This window comes from Oryzias melastigma, linkage group LG1 (assembly GCF_002922805.2).
Source record: "Oryzias melastigma strain HK-1 linkage group LG1, ASM292280v2, whole genome shotgun sequence".
NCBI classification, from domain to species: Eukaryota; Metazoa; Chordata; class Actinopteri; order Beloniformes; family Adrianichthyidae; genus Oryzias; species Oryzias melastigma.
Genome location: NC_050512.1, coordinates 9,873,105 through 9,900,893, shown reverse-complemented (window position 1 = coordinate 9,900,893; position 27,789 = coordinate 9,873,105). Strand labels below are relative to the sequence as shown.

Genomic DNA, 27,789 nt, shown 5'->3' with positions numbered 1-27,789 from the left:
TTTGTGCACACAAATGTGCATTTTGTGGCCCCAAATTGGTCTTTTGAAAACATTTTTTTCCTGCATTCAAATTGTTTTTTTTTAACACATAAATTATTATTATAATTTTTTTTAGCATTTTTGTATCTTTATTTAATTCTCACTGATTTATGTATTCACTTATTCGTTTATAACGTCATGTCCAGGGCTCCATACATAAAGGAATGAAGGCGGCATTTGTTTTTGGGGAAGTGTCGTTTCCTGACTGTCGCGCTTCTTCCGCACTTGTTGCGCCTCTCTTGGTTTCAGTACAGCGGCTGCAGCCCGAGCTGAGCGTTTGAGGACTTTGACCAACAACTCAAACTTTCCTCCCTTCACAGTTAAGTCCTGCTCTGTCCGTGCGTCAGGACGCAGCAGCAGCGCAACAACATGTCTCAGCCGCAGCGGTTACGGGATCAGAGGTGAGTCGGTCTGGATGGACGTCGCTGTTCCTCCTGTTGCTCTCTGAAGTCATGCGGGGTCACAGAGCGCATGTGCGCAGTCAGGGCGTTCGGATTCATTTGCTCCAAAGATGCAAAAAAAAAGAAAATAAAAAAAAGTTTGTCGTTTTTTTTTAATTTATTTTTTTAACTAAAGAAACTTGGCAAAAAACTTATAAAGTAGTAGCATGTATTGAAAAGTGCACATATAAATGAAAAGAAAAATATTCAAAATGTTAAATGAAACTTCTTATCTGGCTAATTTATTACTATAAAACAAACAAACTTGTTAGATCTATTTAAATTGAAACTTTTAAAAATTTTACTTAATTGCCCCAAAGCTGCACTGAAATAAACAGTTTCATAATACTGCTATAAACATTCTTTTGTCTGCTCATTTCAATAAATATACATGTTTATTTGAAGATATTATAAAGTATAGTCTGTGCCATTTGCTGAAATGATGTTTCTGTTTTTCAGTGACTTTGATCAGCTGCCGGACAACATTCCTGTCAGTGCCACCATTGCTGACACTGAGGAGAAAAGAGGTTTTATCGACTACTATGTAAGTATATTCATTACATAAAGTTGTTTCTAAAAAAAATGTCTCAAACTTGTATTCGTCTCTCAGAGGTTTGTAATTGAGGTGAAGACTAAAGGAGGGAGCAAGTATCTGATCTACAGGAGGTACAGGGAGTTCTTTAACCTCCACCAAACTCTGGAGGCTAAATACTCTCCTGGTGACGCAGAGAGACCCGCTCCAAACACCTGCGTCCTGCCTTCTCTTCCAGGTGAGTTCTTAGAAAAGGGAGCTGGCTGGTGTGATCAGATTTTACATTGTTAAAATATTTTCTTGTCAGGTTGGCCGCAGAAAAAAAAAGAAACTCTTCACACCCTGTGGTTATGATTTGAATCAGACTTATGCAAACACGACTTTCAGTTGTCATTTTCAAGTTGCTGGTTAAAGGTAAAGAGAAACTTGTGGTCAAACAGGTTTTAGCCAAAACAATCACAGAAACAAACAGTCAGATGTTTGTTTCTGTGACTTATTTGTCGATGTATTTTGAGCAGGATGGGATTGAAAAATGAGCGGACAACTTGTTTTCTGCAGCAGTTGTAAACAGAAGCGTCCAGATGTTTATGGTGCCTTATTATTCTACAAAATGTCTACAATCTTTTATTTTCAGAGTATTATATATATTTTTTTGTACTTTGGACTTGATCACATCAAGAAAATTACAGTTTACAAAAATTATAGTTTTTAAAAATAGAGGAAATTTTCCAAACAAACTGTTAATTTCTTGAATTTATATGTAGAAATATGAAAAGAAAACCTCTTCTTTTTGTGTTTCTTTTGAGATTTGGACAGTTTGGAGAACCTTTTTTTTTTCATTTTGCATCATTCACGTTTTTAATCTAATAAAAAAAACATTCCATAAAGCCAGAAGACTAAAATGGCTTTTTAAGTATCTCAGTTACGAGTAGTTATCTGGAAACTGCAAGCTTCCCACTTTTTCCTTACATAATTTTTTTTGTTTGTATTTTTTTTTTTTTTGTTGGAGATGACATCTTGCTCACTTAAGGCTTTTTAATATTAATTCTATAAATCTTTATAATAATAACAAAAAAAATGTGAGGTACAAAAATAGTACAAAGAACAAAAACCAAATAAACAAAAGCAACATTATTGTTAAACCGTAATTTTCTTTCATTTGAATGGACAAGCACACATTAGGCGAACTAGTTGCCTGTCCGACTTCTGCACACTTAATGTTGAAACACTCCCAGGTTTGAGCAACAACTGTTTCAATCCAGCTTCTGCAGAAGTGCAGAGAAGGTCAGAAGGAGACATTTCAGAATGTCTCTGAGAGGATACAGAGAGAGGAGCTCTGGCAGAAAAGTGTGAACTGAGAGCTGTGATGATGTAACAGGGATGTTTCTTAAAGACTCACTCTTATGAAAATTGTGTTTTCGGTGTTTTTAACATGTTCCTGCCGCATTTTCCTTCATGATGGAGGACAAATATCGCAACAATTAGGTTTAAAATAGAATTTCTGAGTATTTCTTTATTCAAATTGTAATGAATCAGGGGCAGATTAATTGTGGCTTTAAAAACAGCATATTTGTATTGACTAGATCCATGTTACCAGAATAATTTTCTGCACAGGACCTTTGACCTTTGATACAGTCGACCATTACATCCTCTTGAAACACTGGGTTGGGGAATCTGGAAACTACTTTGCCTTAAAGCTGTACGGTAGATCATTTTCTCGTGCATTTTCTAAGTTTAAGTCCTCCTTTGCTTCCCTCACTTCTGGTGTATCACAAGGGTCTTTTTTGGGACCTCTATTGTTTATTTTATATCTACTGCCTTGACGGCATATCTTAAGTTTTTTTTTTTTTTTTTGTATATTTCTTACCATTGTTATGTGATATCTTACCAATGATAACTTTCTCCAACTAAATGAAGCTGAAACTGAGGTCCTCGTCTGTGGTCCTGACGAGGACCCCCAGATAGTCTTTGGTTAGTCCTAAGATAGGCTTGGTCCACTTGCTTCCTTTGTCAGACTTTTTAATTCTGTTTTTATATTCCATGTTTTAATTTGTTCAGTCCATGAAGCCTCTAGAGCTGCTAACAAACATGTTAAGACAGTGAGTAAAGATAGAGAAGTCAGGGGAACCCTTCATTGCCTCATTTGTGAAAGCTCACTTTCAAATCTTTACTCATTCTGCCGTGAACAGGCAGTTAAAGAGGAAGTGATTGTTTTTTATAGTCACAGCAGGCCCTTCTTCCCCAACGAGGCACCTGAACCCATCTGATCATGATTAACAGCGTCTTTGTCTTCTGCATTTTGGGTTTATTTTTGTTTGTGGTTGAATTCCCATCAGGACTAATACCATACAAGCTGTTGATTATCTAAAATGACAGAATTACAGCTTGGTTTTGGTGAAACAACAGGAAAGGTGCACATCCCTACCTTCTGTTAGGCTCAGGAAAATAATTGCGCTCCAGGATAATTAGTTATGAGTTGCATAGTGCGAGTAGACCCCGAGGATGTTCTCACATGATGCACTGTGGCCTTTACTGAAGTGTGTCTGTTCGCCCTTTCACAAATGTGAAAATATGCTGTTTTTTTGTAGCCCTGCCATCTGGTTAAACCTTGTCCTTTTATTTTATCTCTCCGATGAAAATGAATCACTGAAGAGCACACATTTTTTAAAACATATATCTTTTTAACAGAAAGGAGCATCCTTGTTGGGTGTGTTCCTACAACTATCTAGACCATCTCTACATACCTACATGTATTGAATTGCTGCCGTATGATTGGCTGATTAGGTGTGCCTAACGAAGTGGCCAGTATATTAATACACTTAACAAATTAGTTTGTAGCTTTAGTGATATTTTTTGATGATCAAACCATTTGCTCTCCCTTCATTATCAGAACTTTTACAGAGACACAAAAGTTGTGCACTAATTACTCTAATGGCTTCTCCATCAGTGGTGTCTGCTGAGCTTCAGTAGGGTCTACAGGCTTAAACACTAAGTAGATAATTGGCTTCTTTGCAGTCCTGACTCTGTTCATGCAAAGAAATATGTTTTAGCTCTAAAACCACATTTCTGCTTCTCACACCTTCAAAAACTGCAGAATTTTTCCTTCATCTTCACACCCACTGAGGATATGCTCTCACTTTGTCCTGGCTTCTGAAGCTGCTGCTAACACCATTGTAGTATGAAGTTGTGCGACGGTGAGGTTTTAAGTTTCTAATTAGACTGAAGAAAAGGGAGGGAAGATGAGAGAAATGCTACACAAACAGAAGAGAGTGTCTAGACATCCAAGCAAAAACTTTGTCGAGATCTGCTACTGGCTGTTATCAAATGCAGCACTTTGAACTAGGAAAGGTCAGCTAATGGAGTAGTGGTGCATTTTGGATTCTAAAGAGGCCTATGTAGGGCTAGACAATCGACTAATTTGGATTTGATGTTAAAGAACATTTATTTTTGGGAAAATCTGGATTTTTTTTTTCTCCGAACACTCTTGTCTCTTGTTCTTTTTGTTCAAATATTAGATTTTATTTTTAGGCCACATCACTCAGCTATAGGCCAATGTGATACTTTGACATTTATTCTGTCTTTTTTAAACGAGATTAAACCTCACTAACTGTGTTGCTCTGTGAGTCTTTGTTTTCATTTCATCTGCTCTGCTTTTATTCAGCTCATGTTCTCTCTGTCTGAGAATGACCATCAGTGTCCAGATTGATTACTCAACACCCCAAAGGGTCTCTAAACACTGATGTTGGTGAAAATAGGAAGTTTGTGTGTGTGCACCAGTGTGCTTTCAAGCAATCTATTCACAAATGTAATTTATATTTTTTTAGATAATTAATAAGCCTATTTGTTGTTTTTCTTTAACAAAACACACATTTGTTCAGTAGTTTTGTATTAATATTGCTGAAATAGTCACAAATAGGCCAGGTGGTACAAAACAAAATTTACTGAAAAATTAGTTTAAGACTTTATCAGAAAATTAAAAAAATGTTCTGTATTATGTATTGTTGTGTTCGTTTTTTTTATTTTTTTATTTTAATTTGCATATTTATCATGTTAATGTAATAAATGTTAACGTAAATATTGCTTCAAAAGTTTTTTCTAAGGTGTGTGCAGGGAAAACTTGAATATTTTGAAAGCTATTTCGTTTCTAAATTTGAAGAGTATTTCTTTTCTACAAATTCACATTTCTCATCTGCCAGCTTAACGCCTGCTGGTTTAATTGTAGTGTCAGATCTCATCAGGATGGCAGGGGACTAAAGGAGGCAGAGGTAGATAGAAGAGGATGGGTGATGGGCATATGGGCAGTAAAAAATAATGAAAAAAGTAATCAAGTGGATTTAGCCAAAATGAACTCGTTCTGATTAATGGAGAAGCAAATAATTGAAGCATCTCGACATCAGTGAATGTTGGGCTCTGTTTCATTTGTCTGCGCTCCATGGTGGCCTTAAGTACATTCTCACAGCGTTTAACTGGAAGAGGCTTTGGGAGTCGGTGTGAGGTGAGCGTGTGATTCCTCATTAAATAAGCAAGTGGGTTTGTGTGATTGAGTGAGGTATTACAGTTGGAGTGAATGAGATGAGAGGGAGCAAGAGCAGGTCTAGAGGACTGAATATTACGGCTGAGAGTCATTTGGATTTCATAGATTTGAAATGAACACCAACGATAGGCAGGCTTGAATATGGGATCTGATAAAGTCTCAGAGAAATGCATCTTATAGACGAATTTTGTTCTGTTTAGAAATATTTTCTAAAGAGGAATTTAAATTAGTTAATTTTACATTGGATATTTTAACTGAGAATGTACAACTGATAAATGTGTAGCTGTAGGTTAGTTAGTGTAGTTTTGTTTTATTAACTAGTATTATTGATAGGAATGTTAGATTTTTTTTAGGATGAAGTCAAATGTTCTGACTGACGTTTCATGACTTTTAGCATTTTTATTTTGTTTAATCAAACACTGTGTGGTAATTGAATTTTTCTTTGCCTGTTAAAAAAATGATGAAAATCATGTTATTGTGGTATCATGGAGAACATAAGCAACAGTATATACAGACACTTAACCTAAAATTGCATTTTGGAGTATTTCTTCATTGAAATTGTTGACAATCAGGAGCAGACAAAAAAAACCTTTATTTTAAAAAGATAGTAGTAATAACTCCTAAAAAACTCTCTTTACAGTACTTTTGCACACAAACACCTATTGTCCCTTATTGTTCCCATATAAGTTGTTTTAAGTTAATGACTATTTGCAATGATTTTGCAATTTCACTGCAAACTAAGATAAAAGGATTTCCATCCTCCCACCTTCAGAGCATAGTAAATGCAGCATCATTTGAATGTGAGGGAGGAGATGAAGATGGAGTTTTATGTTCTTAGAGTTACTTCTGTGATGTAACAAAACACCGGTTTGTTAATCTTTATAAATTAGTACAGCATGCTCCACAAAATAACAAAACAAACCAAACTTAATATATGATTTGACATTCTTAAACTTTTGAGAACTATAATTGCATACCAGAATTGATTGTTTTATGCTTAAAGTACATATTTAACTTCTTAAGAATTGTATTTATGTATATAGTATTTATTCATTTGTAATTGTGGCAACAGGAAAGGTCTACATCGGAAACAAGCAGGAGATTGCAGAGAGCAGAATCCCTGAACTCAACACGTACATGAAGGTAATATCATTTAATTTTATGCAAAAGGATTTTTATTTTTGTCTTTAGAGCAAAGCAAGGAGTTGTTGGCAAGCATGCAGCATTGTGCAGCGTGTAGTGCAGTAGCCTACATCTCAGTGGGCTGAACAATGCTGTAGGTGGATAAGCACTGACTTGGAAAATTCAGCAATAGTTTAGAGCCGGAGCTCAACATGTAGGCGCTGCAGCTCTCTTGTCTTTGCTCTGGCCTGTGCACACATCATGTCTACCTGACTTCAGCTGTGGGACTTTTGACATATTTCACCGTTGCTTCAGCACGAAAAAACAGGATTGGGTTCTTTTCACCCACTCAACCGCTGCTCTCTGCTGCTTTATTCTTGTTTTCCTCGCAACCTACAATGTTTTTTCTTTGCAGTCACCTTTGCTCGCACCTGTAACACTTATTGTTTCTCCTTTTTTTCCAACATCCTCCTACCATCCTTATATCCCCTTGCTTTTGCCTACAACTTAATTTTCCAACTTAAGTTCTGTTACCACACGTGCTGGCGCTGCACATCTCGCTGAAATTCCCTTGTCGCATATATCGCTCTTAGTATTCTTTATCACTTTTTAACTTTTTTTCCAGAGGTTGTTACATTTGCCAGCATGGCTGCTGCACGATGAGACTCTGAGGATTTTTTTCTACCAAACCGAGGAGGACAGTCTGCAACAACCGCGGGCCCTCAGACGTCTCCGCCCACCAACCCGTAAAGTGTAAGCTTCACAACTGACTGATACAAAGGTTTAGTAAGTAGTTTAAAAAAAAAAATAGACTTACAAAGATTGTTGTACTGCACTTCCTCACACAAAACAGCTTTTTTGTGATTGGTTCATACTGCTGTGGTCAAACGGGATTCTTTCAGCAGGAAATTAGGCAAAAGTCACAGTACTTCCCCTATTTGTTCATTCTGCTGTCTCTTTTGAAGACTGAATGAGTCAAAACATTATAGGAAAGTGACACGTTTTTTTCTTTGGTTACTCACTTTTACAGTTTTTTTTTTTTGGTTTCTATTAGAATCCTATGATAGCAAGGGTCCTATCCTGTTTATAAATATGAGACGATCAGCGTTGAGTGTTCTTAAGGGTTCAAAAGACAACACATTTTTGTTTTAGAGCACGTCATCTTGAGCTACATTGACACACCTCTTGACAATGCCTTTTCATGTGGCTACTTCTAATGAAAAGTCTATGTAAACGCGTGTATTATGGGTTTTCATGTTCAAAACTCTTGCGTTCACGCATAGCTATGCAAGTTTCTACGACTGTACAAAGCTAAGTTAAACCGGGTCGAACTTTGACCAATCAGGGACTCAGTCAGATTTAGTGATGCCTTTAGGACCACGTCCCTTTTAATTCAAGGAAGTGACAACTGGAGGAGAAAACATTTACTGCTGTTTGTGCCTGGTGGGAAATATTTGACACCAAGTCTTTCGTGTATTGGAATAGAGAAAGAAAAGGCAGATTTGCAAGATTTCTACCACTTCAATATTTTGCACCAAACCTCTTCCAACTGTAGGTGGTAGATATGTGCTAGTTACCAATAGAGAAAGAAAAAGAAGAAGAAGCCCCTCCCTACTTGTCTAGAGTGAACACCATATACTAAGCATGTGTTCATGAATGCGCTTTTTGCACGTTTTTCAACGTGCATCACATGCCCGGTGTGAATGCAGCATTAGAGCTTTAATTTCAGTCAAATGTTGACGTCAGTCGATCTTGGAGAGACAGCTGGCGCTGCACACAGCTCAGACGTACTTCTGGTTCCTCACTTTACTCAGGTCTCGTGAGCTGCGACCCAAAATCTCGTGAGCCCAAACTTAAATCTCATAGGTCGTGACTCAAATCTTGTTGGTTGATACTGAGGTCTCATGGGTCACAACTCAAATCTCGTGGGTTGTGACTCAAATCTCGTGGGTTGCAACTCAAATCTCATTGGTTGCAACTCAAATCTCATTGGTCGCAACTCAAATCTCATGGGTTGTGTCTCAAATCTTGCGGGCTGGACTCAAATCTCGTTGGCCACAACTCAAATCTCGTGGGTCGCAACTCAAGTCACAAGGGTGGCGGCTCAAATTTTGTGGGTCGCAACCTAAATCTCGTGGGTCACACTCAAGTTTTGTGGGTCTCAACTTAAATCTCGTGGGTCGCGACTCATGAGACTTAAATCGTGGCTCTCACATCCGTTAGCTGTGACTCGCAAACCGGCTCACCAAAGCTTTAATGCAATTTTATGGCATGAATTGAGCATTGGAGTGCGTTTTGACATGGCAGATTCATTTTATCCCATAATATTGTCTTGTAGCTCTCAGAAGGGTAAGATTTGTTGATAAAATGAGCGGATATGTGGCAGGAAAGGCCCTGAGTGCTGACTTCAGCCGTGATTTCATGGGATTTCGCGACCCACGAGATTTGAGTCACGGCTCATTGGACGTGAGTCAGGTGAGCCACCGGAAGAAGGTCGGAGCTGTTTGCAGCGCCTGCTGGAATCTTGACGGTTTGTTATACAAAACTAAAGTTAACACAATGTTTGATTAATAAAAGATAATAATTTCGTCTGAGCTTGAAAAGTGGATAATGTGACTTTTGAAAAAAAAAATCTGTTGAAGAGATTTGTCTGATATAAATTTAGGGCTTTTAAAACCTTGAAATGATAGTTTTGGCATCACTTTACTCACTAAGCACGTTATTAGTCGAGAGTTTGTTGACAATAATTAGTTTTTTGAATAAAACATTTCCCCGTTTATCTTCTAGAAAAACTGTTGAACAGCCAAAGATGGACCTCTTTTCCTCCCCCAGGGCTGAGGTAATTGCAGTTCCCTATTTTGTTGTTGCTTTGGTTACTGTTGTCATGGCCACCCACAGAAAAGTAAACTTAAAAAAGACGGACAAATGAAGAAATCAACCAAAGAAATATCTTATGACCCTTTGCAGGAGGTTTTAGGCATGACTGCATCTCATGACGAGCACACACATTATTTTTACACTATCTTGCCCAAAACTCTGCAAGACTTACAAATGACTCTAATACACACAAGCCTCTAACCTGTGACTCTGTCGACCTCCTCGATGATATGTGTCTCGCTTCACTTCTTGTTTTAATTTAGTATCAGTTTCACCTTCTTTCATTCTCCTTGTTCGTCTTCTTTCTCTCCCTCTTGCCCTAAATATCTTCCCAAAGTTTTTCTTCTTCATCCACTAGTTCCTGTCATTTTCCAAGGTCACCATCATGCCTTCCTTGCTCTGAATACTTTTCAGTCACATCCCATCATTATTATTCTGGTCATGGCCTCTTGCTTGATGCTATTAAGAAAATGGAAATTTAATCTTTTTTGCATTGTGGTTGTTTATCTATAAGCTAGCGGTGTGGATCAGATTGGGTTGACTCTCATCAAGGACCCCCGTCAGGTCAAAGAGGTTTTTTATTCATAAAAAAAGTGGTTGATTTAATCTGGACTTTTTTATTTATTTAGAAAATATGCTTATTTAAAGCACTTGAGAAAAATAATATTTACCACCACGTCATTGTGATCATAGAAGTTATTTTATTACTATACACAAATTTTGGAAGACGTTTTTTTTTTTTTTAGTGATGTTAAATATATTCCAGTCTTCCTCAACAATGCTTTAACCTTAATTCAGGTGTTTCTGTGAAGAACTTTGAATCATAAAAGCATATTTATTACCTCTGGCAAAACCAGGTTCGAGTTATTATCAAATCAAGTTTAAAAGTCAATACAAAAAACTTTTGTAGACTATTGTCACAAAATTTTGACATAGCAAGTTTTCATGCTTGGCTCTCAATAGTTCTTACATAACCTATCCAAGGACGTGAGTCAAGAGAGCTACTATCTGATCTGGAGACACTTAACATGAGACTGTTGAAAATCAACTCTGACAATTTAGAGAAAAAAAATGTATGAAAATTGACTCAGTCTGTTCAAATGTTCACTTATCTCTCTTATTGTCATATTGCAATGTGCCAAATGTCTCAAACTTTTATAATGGGGAAGATTTATATATATATATATATATATATATATATATATGTATATATATAAAGCCCTTTTTGATAGTCCTAATCCTTTTAACTAAGAACATTTTTATAGGTTTTGAGCAAGTCTATCATTCTTTGCACCAAACATTATTACATTATTACTGTGTTTTCCACTCTGCAAGACACACTTAAAAGCTTTAATTTTTTTCAACAAACAACATTGCACTTTATAACCCCGAGCAGATAGTACAAGGATTATTTTTCTGGTTATGCTTACAGATGTTGAAGCTATTTTGAGAGGTACACAATACGCTAACGTGGCTAATGTGTTGCAGTGTGGGCTGACTGTGATTTTTTAAAATGTTTTTAACAAGGTTAGAAGTAAGCTTAGTTACCTTTGGTGGTATCAGTCTGTTTTTTATGTGTTGAAAGACTAAAGTTGTCTGGATGTTTCTGTTGTTCTCGTGTGAAAAAGAGTTGACCAACGAACTATCTCCTTCTCCGTTAGACTAAGGTCTTCAAGTGTTGAAATCTTCTGAGCCCGTTCAGAAAGAAAGATTCAAATAGGCTTAATATTCTCAGTTTTAAAAGTAACTAATTATAAAACTAAAATATTGAGTACTTTTTGGATTGACAAAGTAGTTTAAGGCACATCTAATAATTAATGGGGAACATTTTGCTCATTTCATGTTCAGGGACTTGGCAACAGACGCACCATTCAAAATGAGGTTGTTCAGAGCAGCGAGACTATAAGACTTCAACACATAAAAAAATGCCACAATCACTTTTTTTTTCTTTTTTCCTCCGTGTGGTTGTGTTCCTAATAATTGTGTCTATTCCTGTTTTTTCACAGAGCCAATATCTGTCTCGCTGTTGTTGTTGTAAGCTAACAGTAATTATAGGCTGCTTTTATTAGCTAGTATTTGTTTTAGTCTTTCTGAGACACAGAGCTCAGATTTTCTATTTGAACCATTTTTTTTCATTCAATTTCTTTCCATATTTTGATTTGTATGGACCGAATTGACTAAAACTGAGTCACCACTTTTTTTTCTTGTGTTCTCACTTTACCAAAAATAATTAGTTGTTAAAAATAGTTGTTATTATTAAACTACACTATTCCTTACCTTAAGATAAAACATTTTGTGGTATGAGTTACTTACAGAAACAGTATATTGGTTAAAATACATACTTTACAAATCTAAGACAGTAAAACAGTTTTTTCAATAAATGACAAGGACATTGTAATCTGTAATGTTTCGGAAGGAACTCGTACAACACTGTTTGCTTATTACACTTTTTGGCATAAAGAATTTTCATACTTTACAAAGGGTTAGTCTTTTGTATCGGATTTCTGCACACAGACAATTATTTCAGTAGTTGACTAATCACTGATTATTTTTTCCAATTATTCGACTAATCGGTTCTTACCAAACTGGATGTAAAGAACACATCTTAACCATCTTTACCTTTAAACTAACTAAAAACAAAATTTATAGCATTACCTGCAATTATGCTAGTTTGAATGCTCTAAGCTGAATTTGGCCGCTGAAGATGCTAGTGCTGTTGAAGCTGATAGCTAAAAATGCTGAAGCTAATAGCTGAAAATGCTAAAGCTGATAGCTGAAAACACTGAAGTTGATAGCTAAAAACGCTGAAAACGCTGAGGCTGATAGCCAGCTAAAATATTGGTTAAATGCCAAATTAGCCCTCAAAACTGAAAAAGCAGAAGTGAGCCAGCAGAATGCCATTATAACTTTCAACTTTACTACACTCTGACTCCATATAATATAACGTAACGACTAATCGACTATTAAAATAATCGGCGGCTATTAGTCTACTAGCTCTGAGCATGGACCCTATATGACTGAGAAACATCAGAGTGAACCAGAGCTCAGTTTGATTGGAGACAAATCGAGGTCACCTCAAAATGGATCAGAGAGCATTTCCTGGTCCTGGACCGGGGTCTGCTTGGATATATTCAGACAAAACTTGTTCTAGACTATCGGGGAAACAAACTCTGATTCACTTGATGTGTCCAGTCCGAATACACCCTTAGCCTTTTTACCATGTCAATCGTCATATTTTTTGTGCTTTTATCTTGTCGTGTAAGTTTATATGCAGTATTAGGTGGCGTTGGCGGGCAGGAACCTTATATGACGATTATGTTTGCATTCAGGGGAAGTTGACACATATTTGCACTGGTCTGTCTTTATTCTGCTAATTAACTTCCCAAATCCAAAAATAACAACACACATGCATAATTTATAAACCATTTTATTAATCTGAATATATTTATTTCATTATCTGTGTTTTTCCTACTACTGTAAAGCTTTTTCTGCACAGCAGCTGCCTGCATGACTACAAGTTACATGTCTGGAGGGTTTTCCAGCTCTTGAACTTTCTGTCATGGATCCACTCAGAAAGGCATTTAACTTTTTTAACTTTGCTCGACACAAACACACACTCTCACAGTATTTTCTCCTCCACACTCCAGTGGTCTTTCATTGGCAAACTCCATTTTTTCTCCCACCTCCCTGTCTTTCTCCCCTCGCTCCCACACAGAAGCAAAACACTGGTGTACTCTGCTCATGAAGTTGCCAGCCTACTCAACACTTATTTTAGCTCTCACTCTGTTTTCTCTCTGGAAAAGTGAGCCCTCCTCTGTGTGTTTGTGCTCGCCCTGCAGCACGGCTGACAAAAAGCCTATTAAACTCTCCTCAAGCAATGATCAATGGCAGGTGAGAACTTTGTGGACGAGAGGTAACACAGGGATTTGTCACAGTTGAGCTTTTGCACCACATACTCCACGTAAAAATAGCTCAGATATTGCTGCAAACTGCATCAAGAGTAATTGTTGTTGGCTGAGTTACTATGAGTTCTAAATTAGGTCAACAGCTCAGATTATTGTTGGTTCAAAAGTATAAAAATCTACATGGTGGAGGGAGGCTTTATGAATCAGGAAAAAAAGAAAACAGCATTATTTAGAAATGTAAAAAGATATAGTGGCATTTTCATGGCACTGAGATTCATTTATAACACTTTATAACTACTATTGTGAAGGTTTGAAGAGATGTGGGTTTTAAGAATAAATTAAACTCAAAGTTGAACGCATTATTAAAAATCCACCATTGCTTTATTGCACAAGTGCTTCTTGTAAATGGGAGCACAGTGGGACAAAGTTGACATTGTGTGAAGATTCATTTGATGTAAAAAATAGTGCAATATTTGTTTAATATATATATTAAAACCAACTAAATCCACCCATGTTACTGATGAATCCTTCAGGCCATAAATCATATTCCTTAAAGATATTTAAACTACTATTACAAACCTTTGGAAAATGTTTTCTTCAATACGCTACAAGTTTACATGTAAAAAATCTTTATAACAAGTTGGAGAAAGAGCTTATTTGAATTCTTGCTAGGTAATCTGACTTCCCATGTGCAAATAATCTCACTTTTGGAACAACTTTGGAACCAGATTATTGAAACAGAATATGAAGATAAGTTCATGATTTTAGACTGGAATAGTCTTTAATCTGGACTAAGTCTACTTGATTTGGTCTGGATTGAGTCCTGAACCGTTTGGTCTATATTCAGACAGCTATTTACAGCTTTATTCTGTTTCTAACCAAAGCTTCTAAACAAAACCATGTGACTAAAGATCTCTTCAGTCATTGGCCAGAAATTACAAGGATGGAGCAAAGCAACAAGAAATGGAAGTCCTATGCTTTGTAATCCTTGTCAGGATAGTTCACTTATTTAAACTTTATATTTCGCTGAACAATTTTGAATGTCTATATTAACATTAGTGTCAAGATTCAGAGCTCTGTGTCCCCCTCTGGTCTCCTGAGTTCTAACACTACATCTCCCAGCAACCCCAGCGCACAGTTCCCAGATGCCGCTTACCTGACTCTCATCTGACAATCACCTACTAGAAACGTGACTAGTGCACTGAGCCTCGCTCACTGCTAGACATTTTTATTTAGCAGCAGTGAAGATTTACGCTAGCGAGACACCGAGCTATCATAATTAGACAGGGGTGGGGCTACTCAACACCAAAAGCCACTCCCACTGAGAGGAGATTCTGAAAACAGAGGCTTCAAATGAACATGAAATGGTTTTTCAAGACATTTGGGTTGTGGGATTTTGGTTAAAACTTTATAATAATTATTAAAACACTACTAGGAAAGTTTTTTAAATAAAGAAGGTCATTGGGGAACTTTAAAGAGTCAAGGCTCCAGGTTTAATTTATGCAGAGATGAATCCACAATCTCTATTTGTTTGATACAATAATATTTTTATTTTGAAGTCACATTGTTTATAAGAATAGACACAATGTATAACAATTTTAGCAGGAATTTAGATGCAAGTGATCTTATGTTACCTCTTTGTATCTAGTAAGCATGTCCAAAGTCTGGCCTGTGGGCCAAATGTGGCCTGTATTCAAATTTCAAACAACCTGCTGACTCCTGTCATGAAATCAAAAATATGCAACACCCCCATTATTTTCTAAAAACTGTGCGATTTCTTGACTGTGGTTGGCTAAAAAAGGCGATTTAAACCTAATACATAGGAACTCACCCACATTACACATGCTTTTCTTTTTATTTCAAAGCTCACACAAAAGGGTCAAAGTTCACCCTGAAGCCGAAGAACAAAGCTGGCAACCCTTTAGTTTTTTTTTTTTTTTTTACATTTATATAATTTTGCCTGTTGCATAAGCTTGAAATGGATTTTTAAGCTTGATTCTGCTTTTTCTCTCACCTCCTATTATCCAACACAGAATTTCATGAACAAAAACTCTTTTCAAGGCCTTTCTGATGAAGGCTCTATTTTAGCTGTCTTGCAAGTGAACCATTTATCTTCCGTCTTTCTCAGTTTCATCAGCAGTTTTCTCAGAACATTTTTCTTTGTCTCCCCCGACACGTCTTCATTTATTTAGCCTAAGCCGTTCCAACGTGTCCTTGTAAAAGTGTAAAACTCAATACCTCCATAAATCAATTTTATGTTTCATAACCAGAACCAAGCAGCAGGCAAAAAAATGTCTCTGTTTTGAATAAATTTGCTTTTAAAAGACAGTGGAGAGAAGCATAAAGTATTAATTTAAAATTAAACTTATTGTAAAGTCGGAAAAAAGAGCTACAGTTAATGTGGGTCCAAATACCCCAACTGTAAACTGACATTAGTAACCCATTTTGTAGCATTTCTATTGATTCTGGCTTATAAAACCTGTTTTATCCATAGTAAAGTGGAACTGCATGTATTCTATTAAAAAAAATAAGATAAAAAATAAGGCCAAGTATTCTGTTTTTTTTTTTATTATTTTTTATTTGCCAAAAATAACAATTACTACAGATGTCATCTTTTTAGAGTTGTAAATACATTTTTCTTTAAATTTTTACCCCATTTTCAGTCATGCCAGTGTGGGGCCTGGCCGTTATTAACTTGAGAGTCTAGTTCCGTTCCTTATCCATTTGTGTAAAGTTTTAAACCCTGCATCTGCTCTGTGTGTCTTAAAGGGAATACAGATCATCCTTTTTAGACTACGGTTACATATCCCAAAATGCCACAGTCCGGCGACCAAAATGCAGGTTTTCAGTAAAATTGTCAGGTGGCCACCTTGAAGCATTTTCTTTTTTATACAGGAGGTGGCAGTCTCATTTTTACATGTGTGGCCACAAAGGTTTTACGAAAAAGTTACAATTTTGCGGCGACTGAACGATTTTCTAACATGGGTCAGTTGCCGCCCAGGCACATTTTGAGACTTTGGGGTATCGAAAAACAAAAGTTTGGTTTGCCTAGACATCCTACAGGCACTTTATTTAACATGTACACCCCGTGCGTGCAGCATTTGTTCACGGTAAGTAAAAAAGTACAGCAAATTATCTTATGCTGTCCATATTGGTTACTAGCTGCCCAAAGCTGCACTGAGATGATCCTGTTTGGCACAGAGCGTCTCTTATTTTGAAAATAAGTTTGAAAAAATAAAAATTTGAGAGATGCTAGGCTCTTTTAATTTATTTGTTTTTTGTTTGTGCCAAAAAATAGACATAATTTATATTTAATATTTTAGAAAAGAAGGTCATGAATGCAAATCCCAATTTTTTAAAGGCTAAATTTAGACTACGCGGCACTATTCTAGGTTTTGATCAAGAAAAAAACAAACTCAAATGGCTCTTTCACTGTTTTCGGTTCCTGACCAATGCCTTAAGGTGTGGTACTTCTCTGGATGAACTTTCATGGGCCCGAACAACCACCCTCGTACAGGTGCATGTAACTAAGGCCTTAGATTAATTTGTGTAAAGTTCAGGACCTTGCACAAAATTGGCACATATTGAAGTGAAAATTGGGATTATAGATTATCATTTTTGTTAACTAAGTGAAACCAGAGTTAATAGGGAAAATAAAATCTCAATTTAACAAAGTAATTAATGAAGTAACAGCCTTTTGTTTAATTTGTTGGTGGTTACATCACTGATAAAGACTGATGATAACCAAAAGAGGAATATGCACATTTTAAATTTGGGAGATGTGGAAGGAGATATAAAAAAGATGGAATATTGCTTTGTCAAGATGAATTTGTTGTTTGTTTCAGTATCTTATCACCTCTGACAAATTCCAAGATCATCTGTAAGTTACAGCCATTGGGAAGCCAGCACAGTAATGGAACCAGCACGTGGACTAATAAATGAAAAATAGCAACCCTGACTGCAGAGTGTGCGCATGTGCACGCGTGTCCTCAGGGTCACGGTAATCTCAGGGGTCTGCTAATCCAGCCCGCTCCATCTCTCCCCAGTCTCATTAATCTGCCACCCATCTATTTTGCCAAGGGCTCATTTTCTCTGCACACATGCAGATGGACAGAAATACACTCACACACAAACGGGCGAGATTTAAGGCAGACATGACAGCCGGTTTTAAAGATGTTACCCTTAAATTTTCAATGTGTCCAACTCAATTTGTGATACAATCTGTCTTCGTTCAGCAAACATTCAGTTTACAAAATTTCCCTTCATAGATGCATCCATGTGTGGTGAGAAAAACCATTTCTGTGTGGGGGTGTTTTTGGTGCCCCCAGTGGATGAAGTGTGCACTGTTCCAAACAAATCAATGAAATTAGACAAGAACAGAAATATCAAATTGGAGTAAATATGCACTCTTGGCCATTTGGTAGCAACAAACAACAATAATTGTTGTCATGTGTTTATGTCGTACTGTTTGTAGCTGCTTTTTAAACATTTAAAACTCAAGGGGTTGTACAAAAATTCTACAAGCGATGATTTCTACAAGCTTTCCCTGTTTAAATGCTAAAAATGTATTAATCTAAGTTTAATGTTAAACATTCATCCTAATTATTAAAAATGTGGAACATTTCTCCTTATCTAAAATGATTAGATTTGTCTAGTAGAGCCAAAATGCAATGAACCACTCAGATATTGTGTGCACCTGTGTGAACCCTCTTTTTCAAATTTGTATTTTTTTCATTGTATGGTAAACAATGCACTCTTAACTCGGAATTTTTTTCTCGCCTCACAAATAAACAGCAAAAAAGTCCGTTTTTGCAAGAACTTATGAAACTATGTTTGTGTTTTGGATAGTTTTAGACACCAAAGCTTCTTCTGGAGAATGACACGCCTTCATCTTTTCCAAATAGTTTATTTTCTCTAAAAATTCAGAATGGTTGCGTTACTTCTACATATTTCTGTTCCTTCAGTGTTTTCATTTTTTTCCCACCTGTAAAAGCAAAGCTTCAAATGATACACACAAATATTACCATTAATTGCATTTTTGGCAAAAAAACAGTCACTGGATTTCAACATTCTTTACCACTGAGAAGCACAGGGGTGTAGATGTGATAATTGGGGCTCATTCTGTAGCTAAAATACTTGAACACCTTTCAACTGGATCATCCAAAACACCAGTGTTCCAAAAGTGGGATTTACTAAAATAAACATTTCTTAGCTTCTACTCTTTCAAACTCAAAAACTCACACATTTCCAACAAGAAAACATCAATATAATTGCCAGGATATATAACCCACAAGATTAAACATACTGTAACATATACCACAAAATTGTCACATTCGTATAAAGTAAAAACTCCTTAATAAGACACTCTTCTGGTTTAATCAGCTTTACCCCTCTAAACTGTGTTTATGTTAAATGTTTTAAGCGGACTCGTGAAATACCTAATGTAATGTGTGGTCACTTTTATTAATGACACTGATTAGGGAATACATTCAAAACGAGTGTCCCCGGTTAAACAGCATTTTGAGAATAATAGTAATATTAAAAACCGTGACATTAAAAATGTTAAGATTTTTGGTAATGTAAGCATTTTAATGAATATCCACATTTTAATCCTTCTTAGTATTGTTAATGATCTGAGAAAATGGAAAAATGATTTTTTTTAGGTTTTTTTGGATCCTGAAATATTCCAGGAATATCAAAAAATGTTTTTTTTCTTAGCTCAGTTCTTCTTTTACTTTCACACTATTGTGAAAGAGATTTAGGCCAGTATAGTAACATCAATTAAGTAAAAGTATGACAAAATTGTTCTCATATATCTGTTGTTTAATGATTCTTGATGTAAAATGTCAGGATAAAAACATATTGATCCATTAGAACGGGGATTAGAAAATCAGTCTGAATTCAAAATAATGAACCAGAATAAAAAAAAGACTAAAAGAACACCCATCCATCCATCCATCCATCCATCCATCCATCCATCCATCCATCCATACATCCATCCATCCATTCATCCGATCCCCCCAAATACCTTTCAAGATCAAGGAGCTGCTGGAGCCTATCCCAGCTACTTTTGGACAAAGGGGGTGTGTGTCACACAAAAATAATCTTTTATAGAAGTATTGTCAATAAATAATTCCCTTTTCATTTTGCCATTTTCTCCAGTGCATTTTGTTTTCTTTTTTAAACCATTATCATTTCAAATCCACTATTGATCTTCTGCAGTCATTTAGTTATTATTTGTATGCTAAAAAGCTTTTGTTTTTATGAAAAATTTTAATCTCCAAAAAAGTATATTAGACTTTTTTTTGGAGATGTGGAAAAACATATAGTTACATATAGTTATAGTTTTTTTTTTTTTTTTCTGTGGTAATATAATGCAAAATGTGATGTCCATGCATGTGGACGACTGGTCTTAAGAGGTCAAAAGTTTGAAAAGTTCTGATCGGGACGCTAAATGTGGCAAGAAAATCATGCTGGATTGCTACTTTTCTGCAATTTTTTGTAACAACTCCTAGTCAGCTATTAAGCCTGTTTACTTGATCCTATGTTTCCAGACCCTTTACTATAAACTTTCCTCAATTGAGGTTTGACTGTAAAAGAGATTTTTCTTTGGATTTTAGTGTTCTAAAAGCTCCGAGCAACATTTGACTTTTTCATTGAATTACTTTGTCTAGTGGAGTGTTTATGAGAAATGCGAAGAAACAATTCGGCATCTTTTAGTTTTTATTTATTTTTAAAAAGTGGCTTTAGAAGTATTTTCTCTTTTTTTTTCTTTTAAATGTTAAAAATAGGATCAGTTTTCCGATCCCAAACTTGACTTTTACAAAGGAAGATGACTGAAGTGCAGATCAGTATATGATGGGATTTGTCTTGTAGGCAGAACAGATTTATACGTCTGTTTGTGTTTCAATAAAACAACCAGCAGGTCTTCACTCAGCCGCTGTTAAAAACAGAATCAAAAAGAGTTACCAAAAGCATCTAATCCAACACAGATCGACTGTATCAGCCCTCTGCAGCAGTACACTTCTGATTAACTTTTCTTATCACCCCATCCTCTTCCACCTACTCCTCCTCTTCTTCACCTCCCTCCCACTGCTTTAACCGCTTCTTGTTCTTTTTTGGTCCCTGTGTAGTTCAATGATTCTCAAACCTTTGGGTTAGTTTCTCTGCCTTTCATTGTGCATCTGCTTTAAGTGGTTCTCCAAAATCTCAGAGTAATGTTTTCTCATTTGTCAAATGGTATTTTCTTCTGGAGTTTTGCTTATGAGAAAATACTGATATGAGCTCAGGAATTGGCAGTTCTTACTCTGGGTAAGTACAGAGAAGGTTCCAACTTACTGGAGGATTTCAGATTTACACATTTCTGCTGTTAGAATCCTCACAACTCAAATGAGTGTAAAAGAACATTTCTATCAGTCTGTTTAAAAATATATGTGACAGTAACTAAAGCACAAATTCTTTTGTTTCTTAACCAAATTGTTGACTTGATCGACAATAGTGACATAAACTGAAAGAGTTGCATCTTTACGCAACAGCCAATCACTGCAATTGTTAAACTATCACTAAACTGAACACATTTATTGATCTGATTTAATTTGATTCAGTTTCATTCAATTGGATTCACTTCTTTTATTTGATTTGATTCAATTTAATTTGAATTGACTCAATTTGATTAACTTTGTTTGATCCTTTTCAATTTGATTTGATTTGATTTAATTTGATTTGATTTGATTCCATTTGATTCACTTTGTTTGATAATTTTCAATTCGATTTGATTTGGTTTGATTTGATTCCATTTGATTCACCATGTTTGATCCTTTTCAATTTGATTTGATTTGATTCCATTTGATTTGATTTGATTTGATTCCATTTGATTCCATTTTATTCACTTTGTTTGATCCTTTCCAATTTGATTTGATTTGATTCCATTTGATTCACTTTGTTTGATCCTTTTAAATTTGATTTGATTTGATTCCATTTGATTCACTTTGTTTGATCCTTTTAAATTTGATTTTAATGTAGTTTGATTTGGTTTGATCTGTTCCAATCTTGGTTTGGTTTGATTAGATTTTGGTTTGAATCAATTTGATTTGATTTGATTTTAGGTTGGTTTGATTCGATTTGATTCAATTTAAAATGAATTGAATTGATTTTGGTTTGATTTGATAGTTTTTCACGACTAAAAGAAAAGAAGAAACATTAGAGAAAAGAAAATTGAATAAAGTACAGTACTACCCATAGAGCTTATTCAAAGCCACCGCCTAACACATTTGCATGAAGATTATAAAAAAAACTCAGAACTACAGAATATATAAAAATGAAAAAAAGAAAAAAACAGTGACAGTAAACGGAAAGTTCATTCCAAAATTCATCACAATAAATAACACATTTTCAAATAGAAAAAAAAGCAAGTGGATTGCAATTTACAAGGCAGAAATTACTTGTTTTTTAGACTTTTTCTTAACACTTTTATAATAAGTCATAATTTAGTAACACTAAATAAGTCCTTCCAGAGTTTCTCTGCCCGGAATATTATAGAAAAATGACCTCGATGAGTAAGACATTTAGGAATAGGAAAAGCTGAAGAGTTATGTGTTGAGGGAGAATATAATGGAAGTTAACTGTGAAATAGGTTGAGAAATGCTCAGGAATATTCCCTTCGTTAAAAGGTAGAGTTAAAACACAATGGAATCTTTGACTTGTGTTACTTCTCTCCCAACTCTCTTTTATTTATATTTTTACATGTATTTTTTCTTTGTCCATTTACAGATAATCAGTCCACTCCGCATTCTGACAGAGTGTGAAGTCTCACCTGTCATAGCCTCTCTTTGTGTTGAGTCCGTCTCCACGTGTTCCTCTCTGTTCACTCACTTGCCTCTGTCTCTCCTTTCCTCCCCGTTCGCGTTCCAGGCAATGTTCGACTTTCGCGGGAACGGCAAGGCGGAGCTGAACCTGAAGAGAGGAGAAGTGATCTTCCTGCTGAGACGAGTCAATGCCGACTGGCTGGAAGTAAGAGCAGAGGCAGAGAGCGGCTGGGAGGTGGGAGGGTGGGAGAGTAAAGAGGAGAGATGGAGAAGGAGGGATAGAGTGGAACGCAAAGAGCGATGGAAGGAGGATGATGGTTGGACAGAACAGGTAGTGGAGATGGAACAGGAACAAATGTGAGGAATCGCCAAAGAATTTGAGTCAAAAGAGCAAAAAATAGCAAAAATGTTCACATCAAACAATAAAAGGCAAACAGAAGAAAGGTGATTACTTTAAAAGAACAAGATAGAAGTGAGCTCTGGATGGGTGAATATATCTTTAGCTTCCAACATCCCATCACAAATTTCTAGATAAATATTCATTTTTTTAAACTCACCCCAATGGAAATAATCTTTTATGTATTTTTTAACATGTAATTTTTGTGTTTTTCTCATGACGGAAGACGTGTATAAAGTAAATTTAGATTAAAATCTCAATTCTGAGTATTTCTTTTTAAAAATCATCGTGAATCAAGAGCAGATGAAAAAATTCTGTTTGAAAAAAAGCGTATTTATGATGTAGAAAATACCTTGGGTGGGCCTCAAGCTCCCTGCTCTGCACCATTCTGATTCATCTACCTGCAGACAATAGATCCATGAACGTCTTTGTTTTCCTCGTCAGACTCAAAACTTGATTTTGTGTAGCCCTCAGTCATAGAGGTGCGTTTGTAATTTCTGCATTGATTTGGTTCTTCCTTTCCTTTATTCAGACGCGCATTCAAGTTGGTTTTATTTATTCTACAATGCCTGATAAAAATACAAGGGAGATCAGCTGATCCATTGCGAGCACAGCAGCTTTTACTGAATAAAGAAGTGAAACGGCTACAACGGCCAATCTAATAATCTATTAGAAGTGAATAAATGCTACAAAAGAGGCAAAAAATAAAACAAGATTAAATAAATTACACATTTCTCCAACAACCAAACCAATATACAATTAGGAATAATTATTCAGCAAATTATGATAATTCCCACTCATGACCTAGTGCTGATGCTGGGAATCTCTTCCTTTATCCTATGATTTTTTTATTTCTTTATTTTTTTTTTACTTGTCCTTTCCAATAACTGAGGAAACAGAAAAGAGCTGAAAGCTTCTTGTGTTTTACATATTTTACTGTTACAACAGGTCTCCTCACACAAGGTCTATATTTGTATAAACCCCTTTTGCAATTAAACTTTATTTATATTAGTTATATTATTTGTATTCCATTTTGTTGGACTAGAAGGAAAAAGAAAAAGAGTGAAGAAAAGAGAGGGATGTAATTAGTGCAGGTACATAACTCCACCAAGAGGTGGCGCCAATATCCCATTTTACAGAATTTAGCAATATTATACACCTGCTACACAGACTTCCAACAAACTTTGTCCTGATTGGTAAGAGCGGTTGCCATGAAAGCATTGACTTGAAAAATATGGCGCCTGAATTGACTTCATTTGGTTGGAGTAACTGCCATAGTTGGACCACATTGACTGAATGAGAGTTATGACGAGCATTTAGCGAGCAGTGCTTTAAAGAAGCACAACAGATTGGAAAACCATCACAGAAATGTTTCACCTTTTTGGATTCTACTTTCACTGTTCTGATTTTTAGCAGAAAAATGGATTAGAGACACTTTTTTTCTTTTTTTTTTAGATAAATTGGATGTTAAAATTAGATGCTCTGGTTTAAACATGAAAAACTTTCTTGTGAATCTTCTCATTTACTATCACACTTTTATCACTCTGTTTTGTGAGACTTTGATTCTTCTCTCGTCAAACTTTCATCTTTTTTCCCTCTGGTTTGTTTTTAGGGAACAGTCAACAATCAGACGGGGATTTTTCCAGAGTCCTACGTGAAGATCATTAAGGCCCTCCCAGAGAGTGACTCAGAGGGTAACGGTGGAGGTCGCACATACAGCTGCCTGCGCTGCTACCTGCTCTCGCCCTCCGGAGTGGAGACCAGGTCTGAACTCATACTCGGAAATGGATTTCTAATTTGATTTTGTGTTCTATTTCTGATATCAAGCTTTTGAACTCCCTTCTTTACCAAATAGTGAAGCACATGTTGAAAAGCTATTTTTAAAAGAACTGTGTATATTACTCACCAAGGTACAAAGAAAGTTGATAAAGGGTTGAGGTATACAGAATTTAGATTTTTTTAAGACTTATATATTTTTTTTAAATGTTGAAGGGGAATGTTCAGTCAGCAGATTGTGTCCTTCTTCCATGTAGAGATGTTTGTGTGCAAGAAGACCTGAGCATCCAGCCTTCATATAAGGACCTGCTGTCTCGCATGAGGTAACAAGTTCACTATTCCATCCACTTCTATGGATCTGCTAAAACAATCCTGTGTTAAGAGCAAATAGGCATTTACTATTGAAGGGGGAACGTTTTTTGTAAGAGCTAACATCTGTGAATTATTACACTTTTGGCTGACAACGTATATCATTTTAAATTAATATTAAGAGTATTCCCTCGTTTTTTTTCTGGTTTTACGTTCTTAAAACATAAAAAGATTATATATGTTTTACGCTAACCCCTCGCTAGACTCTTTCTACACTTTTCTCCGGCAAATATGAACATTTTCATTCTTTTCTCCCCAAGTTCAACCTTCAAAAACAAGTCCAGTATTAAAGAATGAAAATGAAGATCTGCTTCAATTGAAGGTTTATGATGTAAACAGAATTGTTTCATTAAAATTATTAGTTTATATCAAAACTCCCTTTTTGAGTTGAGTTCACCATCACCTCAAATTTTTGTTCTGACACAAACTAAATTTTTAAATGTAACAAATTATAGAACTTTTGTTGATTGATCCAATGTTTCACTTTTTTCAGTGTGTATCTCTCAAAGGTTGTGTCCGAATTCCCATTTATTTATGACTCCACTGTGTTCTGATGGTTCAAATGTGAATGGTTTATTCAAAAATTACATTTAAACGCGTTATTTTGTTCGAATTTGTTCGAACGCAATGCATTGTGGTCTATATCCTCTAATCTACACTAGTTTTTCGCAAAGACTTCTGGGAAATTTTGACTGCACTCAATTTGGAATGAGTAAATTTGGACAGCACTAGAAAATGGCGAACGAATTCGGACACAACCAAAATCATACACAATTTATGCAATAATTGTGTATAAACTGTGTGAAATACACATAAACTGCAAATTTTTTTGTCAGATCAGTTTCCTTCCTCATAAAATATTGATTAATAAAATGTGAATTGATTCCATTTCAAGAAGTTCAAAGTTTATGTCATGTGTGTATCTGCACCTCATTTTTTCACAGCTTTTTTTGTGAGTGTAGCCAAAAAAGAAATTAAAACACACAAAGACAAACACAAGTAGCCTGACACTCAGCACACCCTGAGGGTTTGGTATATTTAATCATCCAACATGATAATTACCAGCTGCTAATCATCAACACCGGTCAGATTCGCTCCTCCAGGACCTGAAACTTTCTCTGAATGAGGAACAGCGCTGGATGCAAATGCTTATTAAACCATGTGTTCTTCTTTGTGTGCTTATCTTTCATTCCCCCTCTCTCTTTCATTATTTGCTCATTTAGATAGGTGCAGACAAGAACGTTTTCCCCTCCCTCCTCATTCCTAATCAGTTCATTTCCGCTGCTTATTTGCTCATTATTGTTTCTCTGGATTGAAGCCCCAGAGTTGGATGGATAAGACGGCAGTTTTAATTCAGTGGAGCTCCGAGGAGAAGAGGTGGATTTATTTAGACGAAGCAGATGGATAGAAATATGTTTAATTAAAGAAAAACTGAAATGCATGAAGATTTTTCCTCCATGTTTCTGTCTCTGAACTCCCAGTTTTCCCGGTTTGACAGGAACGTCTTCAAGGTGGAGGACATTGCCCTGAACTACCGTGACCCCGAGGGCGACCTCGTCCGAATTCTCGACGACGAAGACGTCCAGATGATGATCGAGGAGGCCAGGCGGCAGAAGGGCAAAATCAAAAGACCTGTCAATCAGTTTTCATGGGAGCTGCATGTGACCATGGCGTCTGACTTGTCAGTTTACAGCAGTGAGGCCTGAACCAGGAGGAGGACCTCAGATGAAACCAGATCTGGTTTTAGATTTCATCACCACTGAGTATTGCTGCTTATGATGTTTCTCTTTGACGTGTGTTCCCTTTTATATAAACGGCTCTACATTTCACATTTTAATAAACTAACTAAGCATTATGTTGTGCACTTTTGTCAATTCTGTGCTAAAATGTTTCTTGTACACGTCTAGTGCTGCATATTAACACTAAAGCAACAATTAAATCAATATTAAAATATGAAAAAATATACTGATTTAGAGTTAGATATAAGAGAGAAAAACATATATAATTATATTATATTATAATATATAGATATAAGAAACTCTTACTTCACAAAATTCTGTTTTTCTTGTTTTTAAACCAAACCAAGATGCACATTTGGACTTCAGAACAAACTGCGGCATAAACAGATGAAAGCAAACATGCTGCTGCACAGTCAAGGAGAGGTCATGCTGGCAGGGAAAACATTCAATTATGGTGCATTTAAACATGTGGTGCAGAGAGCAGACAGATCTCCTTCTGACAAGTGTTATTTATATTATTATTCATTTAAAAGTGGTCGGATTTCATCAGCACAATTCAAGGCCAATACGGCAAAAGTTGAAATATTCTTTCAAAACGTTTATTCAAAGTACTTGTTTGATCCCACAAAGTCCTGTGATGATAAATCTGGTGTTTTACTGCTAATTTATGCAGTTTGGGGAGATTTATGTTTACATTTAATGTTGCAAAATGGTTTAAAATCATAAAACGGGAAACACCTAAATCAATTTTTAGTACAGAGTTGTTTGGATATCCAAAACTGATGGAACCCTGTGGGATAAAATATACTGTTTGCTTATTTCCATCAATCTTCTGAGTCATTCTGACATTCTGTCACCTTCATCCTTTACCTCTGCACCTCACAACCCAGATGGTCGGTGATCTTACGTTCTCTGCAAGTTGCTCGATCAACTTCTTTGCAGAATTTAATTATTGGAGCTTTTTTTTTGCCTCACCAGCTGCCTGACATGCATCTAATTACGCAGATAATTAATGTCATTTGGGTCAGAGTCAACCTGCCTGCAGATCAGCCATGTGCTGTTACCTGCTTCATGATTAAGTCCACGACAAAGCAACGAGCAATAAAGAGTTCCTCTATTTTTAGACCACATTAGGTTTATTTAATGAAATTTTGGGCTGCATTAGATGCTTTGAGTAATTCTGCATTACTAATGTAATGCTAATTAGTATTTAATGCTAAAAACAAAGTTCTGTGTTGCGTCTTTTTAAAGTTTT

The 27,789-nt window shown here is 36.0% G+C and overlaps 3 protein-coding genes across 3 annotated transcripts in view; 1 reads left to right on the top strand and 2 right to left on the bottom strand.

The window, feature by feature from the left end:
- pvalb7 (parvalbumin 7) overlaps positions 1–22,383 on the bottom strand; it is a 39,698-nt gene extending 17,315 nt beyond the window's left edge. The window contains exon 1 of the mRNA XM_024259307.2: positions 22,262–22,383. Coding sequence (XP_024115075.1) covers positions 22,262–22,268 — 7 coding nt within the window. The 5' untranslated portion in view covers positions 22,269–22,383. The remainder of the gene's footprint in view (positions 1–22,261) is intronic.
- Positions 1–27,789, bottom strand: part of LOC112137138 (polysialoglycoprotein-like) — a 190,080-nt gene that overhangs the window by 147,548 nt on the left and 14,743 nt on the right. The window lies entirely within an intron of this gene.
- ncf4 (neutrophil cytosolic factor 4) lies at positions 180–26,669 on the top strand. The gene is made up of 10 exons (XM_024259284.2): positions 180–440; positions 939–1,023; positions 1,090–1,249; positions 6,618–6,688; positions 7,293–7,420; positions 9,455–9,506; positions 22,360–22,458; positions 24,263–24,414; positions 24,684–24,749; positions 26,294–26,669. The coding sequence occupies exons 1-10, from the start codon at positions 409–411 to the stop codon at positions 26,499–26,501; spliced, it is 1,053 nt and encodes a 350-aa protein (XP_024115052.1). The 5' UTR covers positions 180–408; the 3' UTR covers positions 26,502–26,669.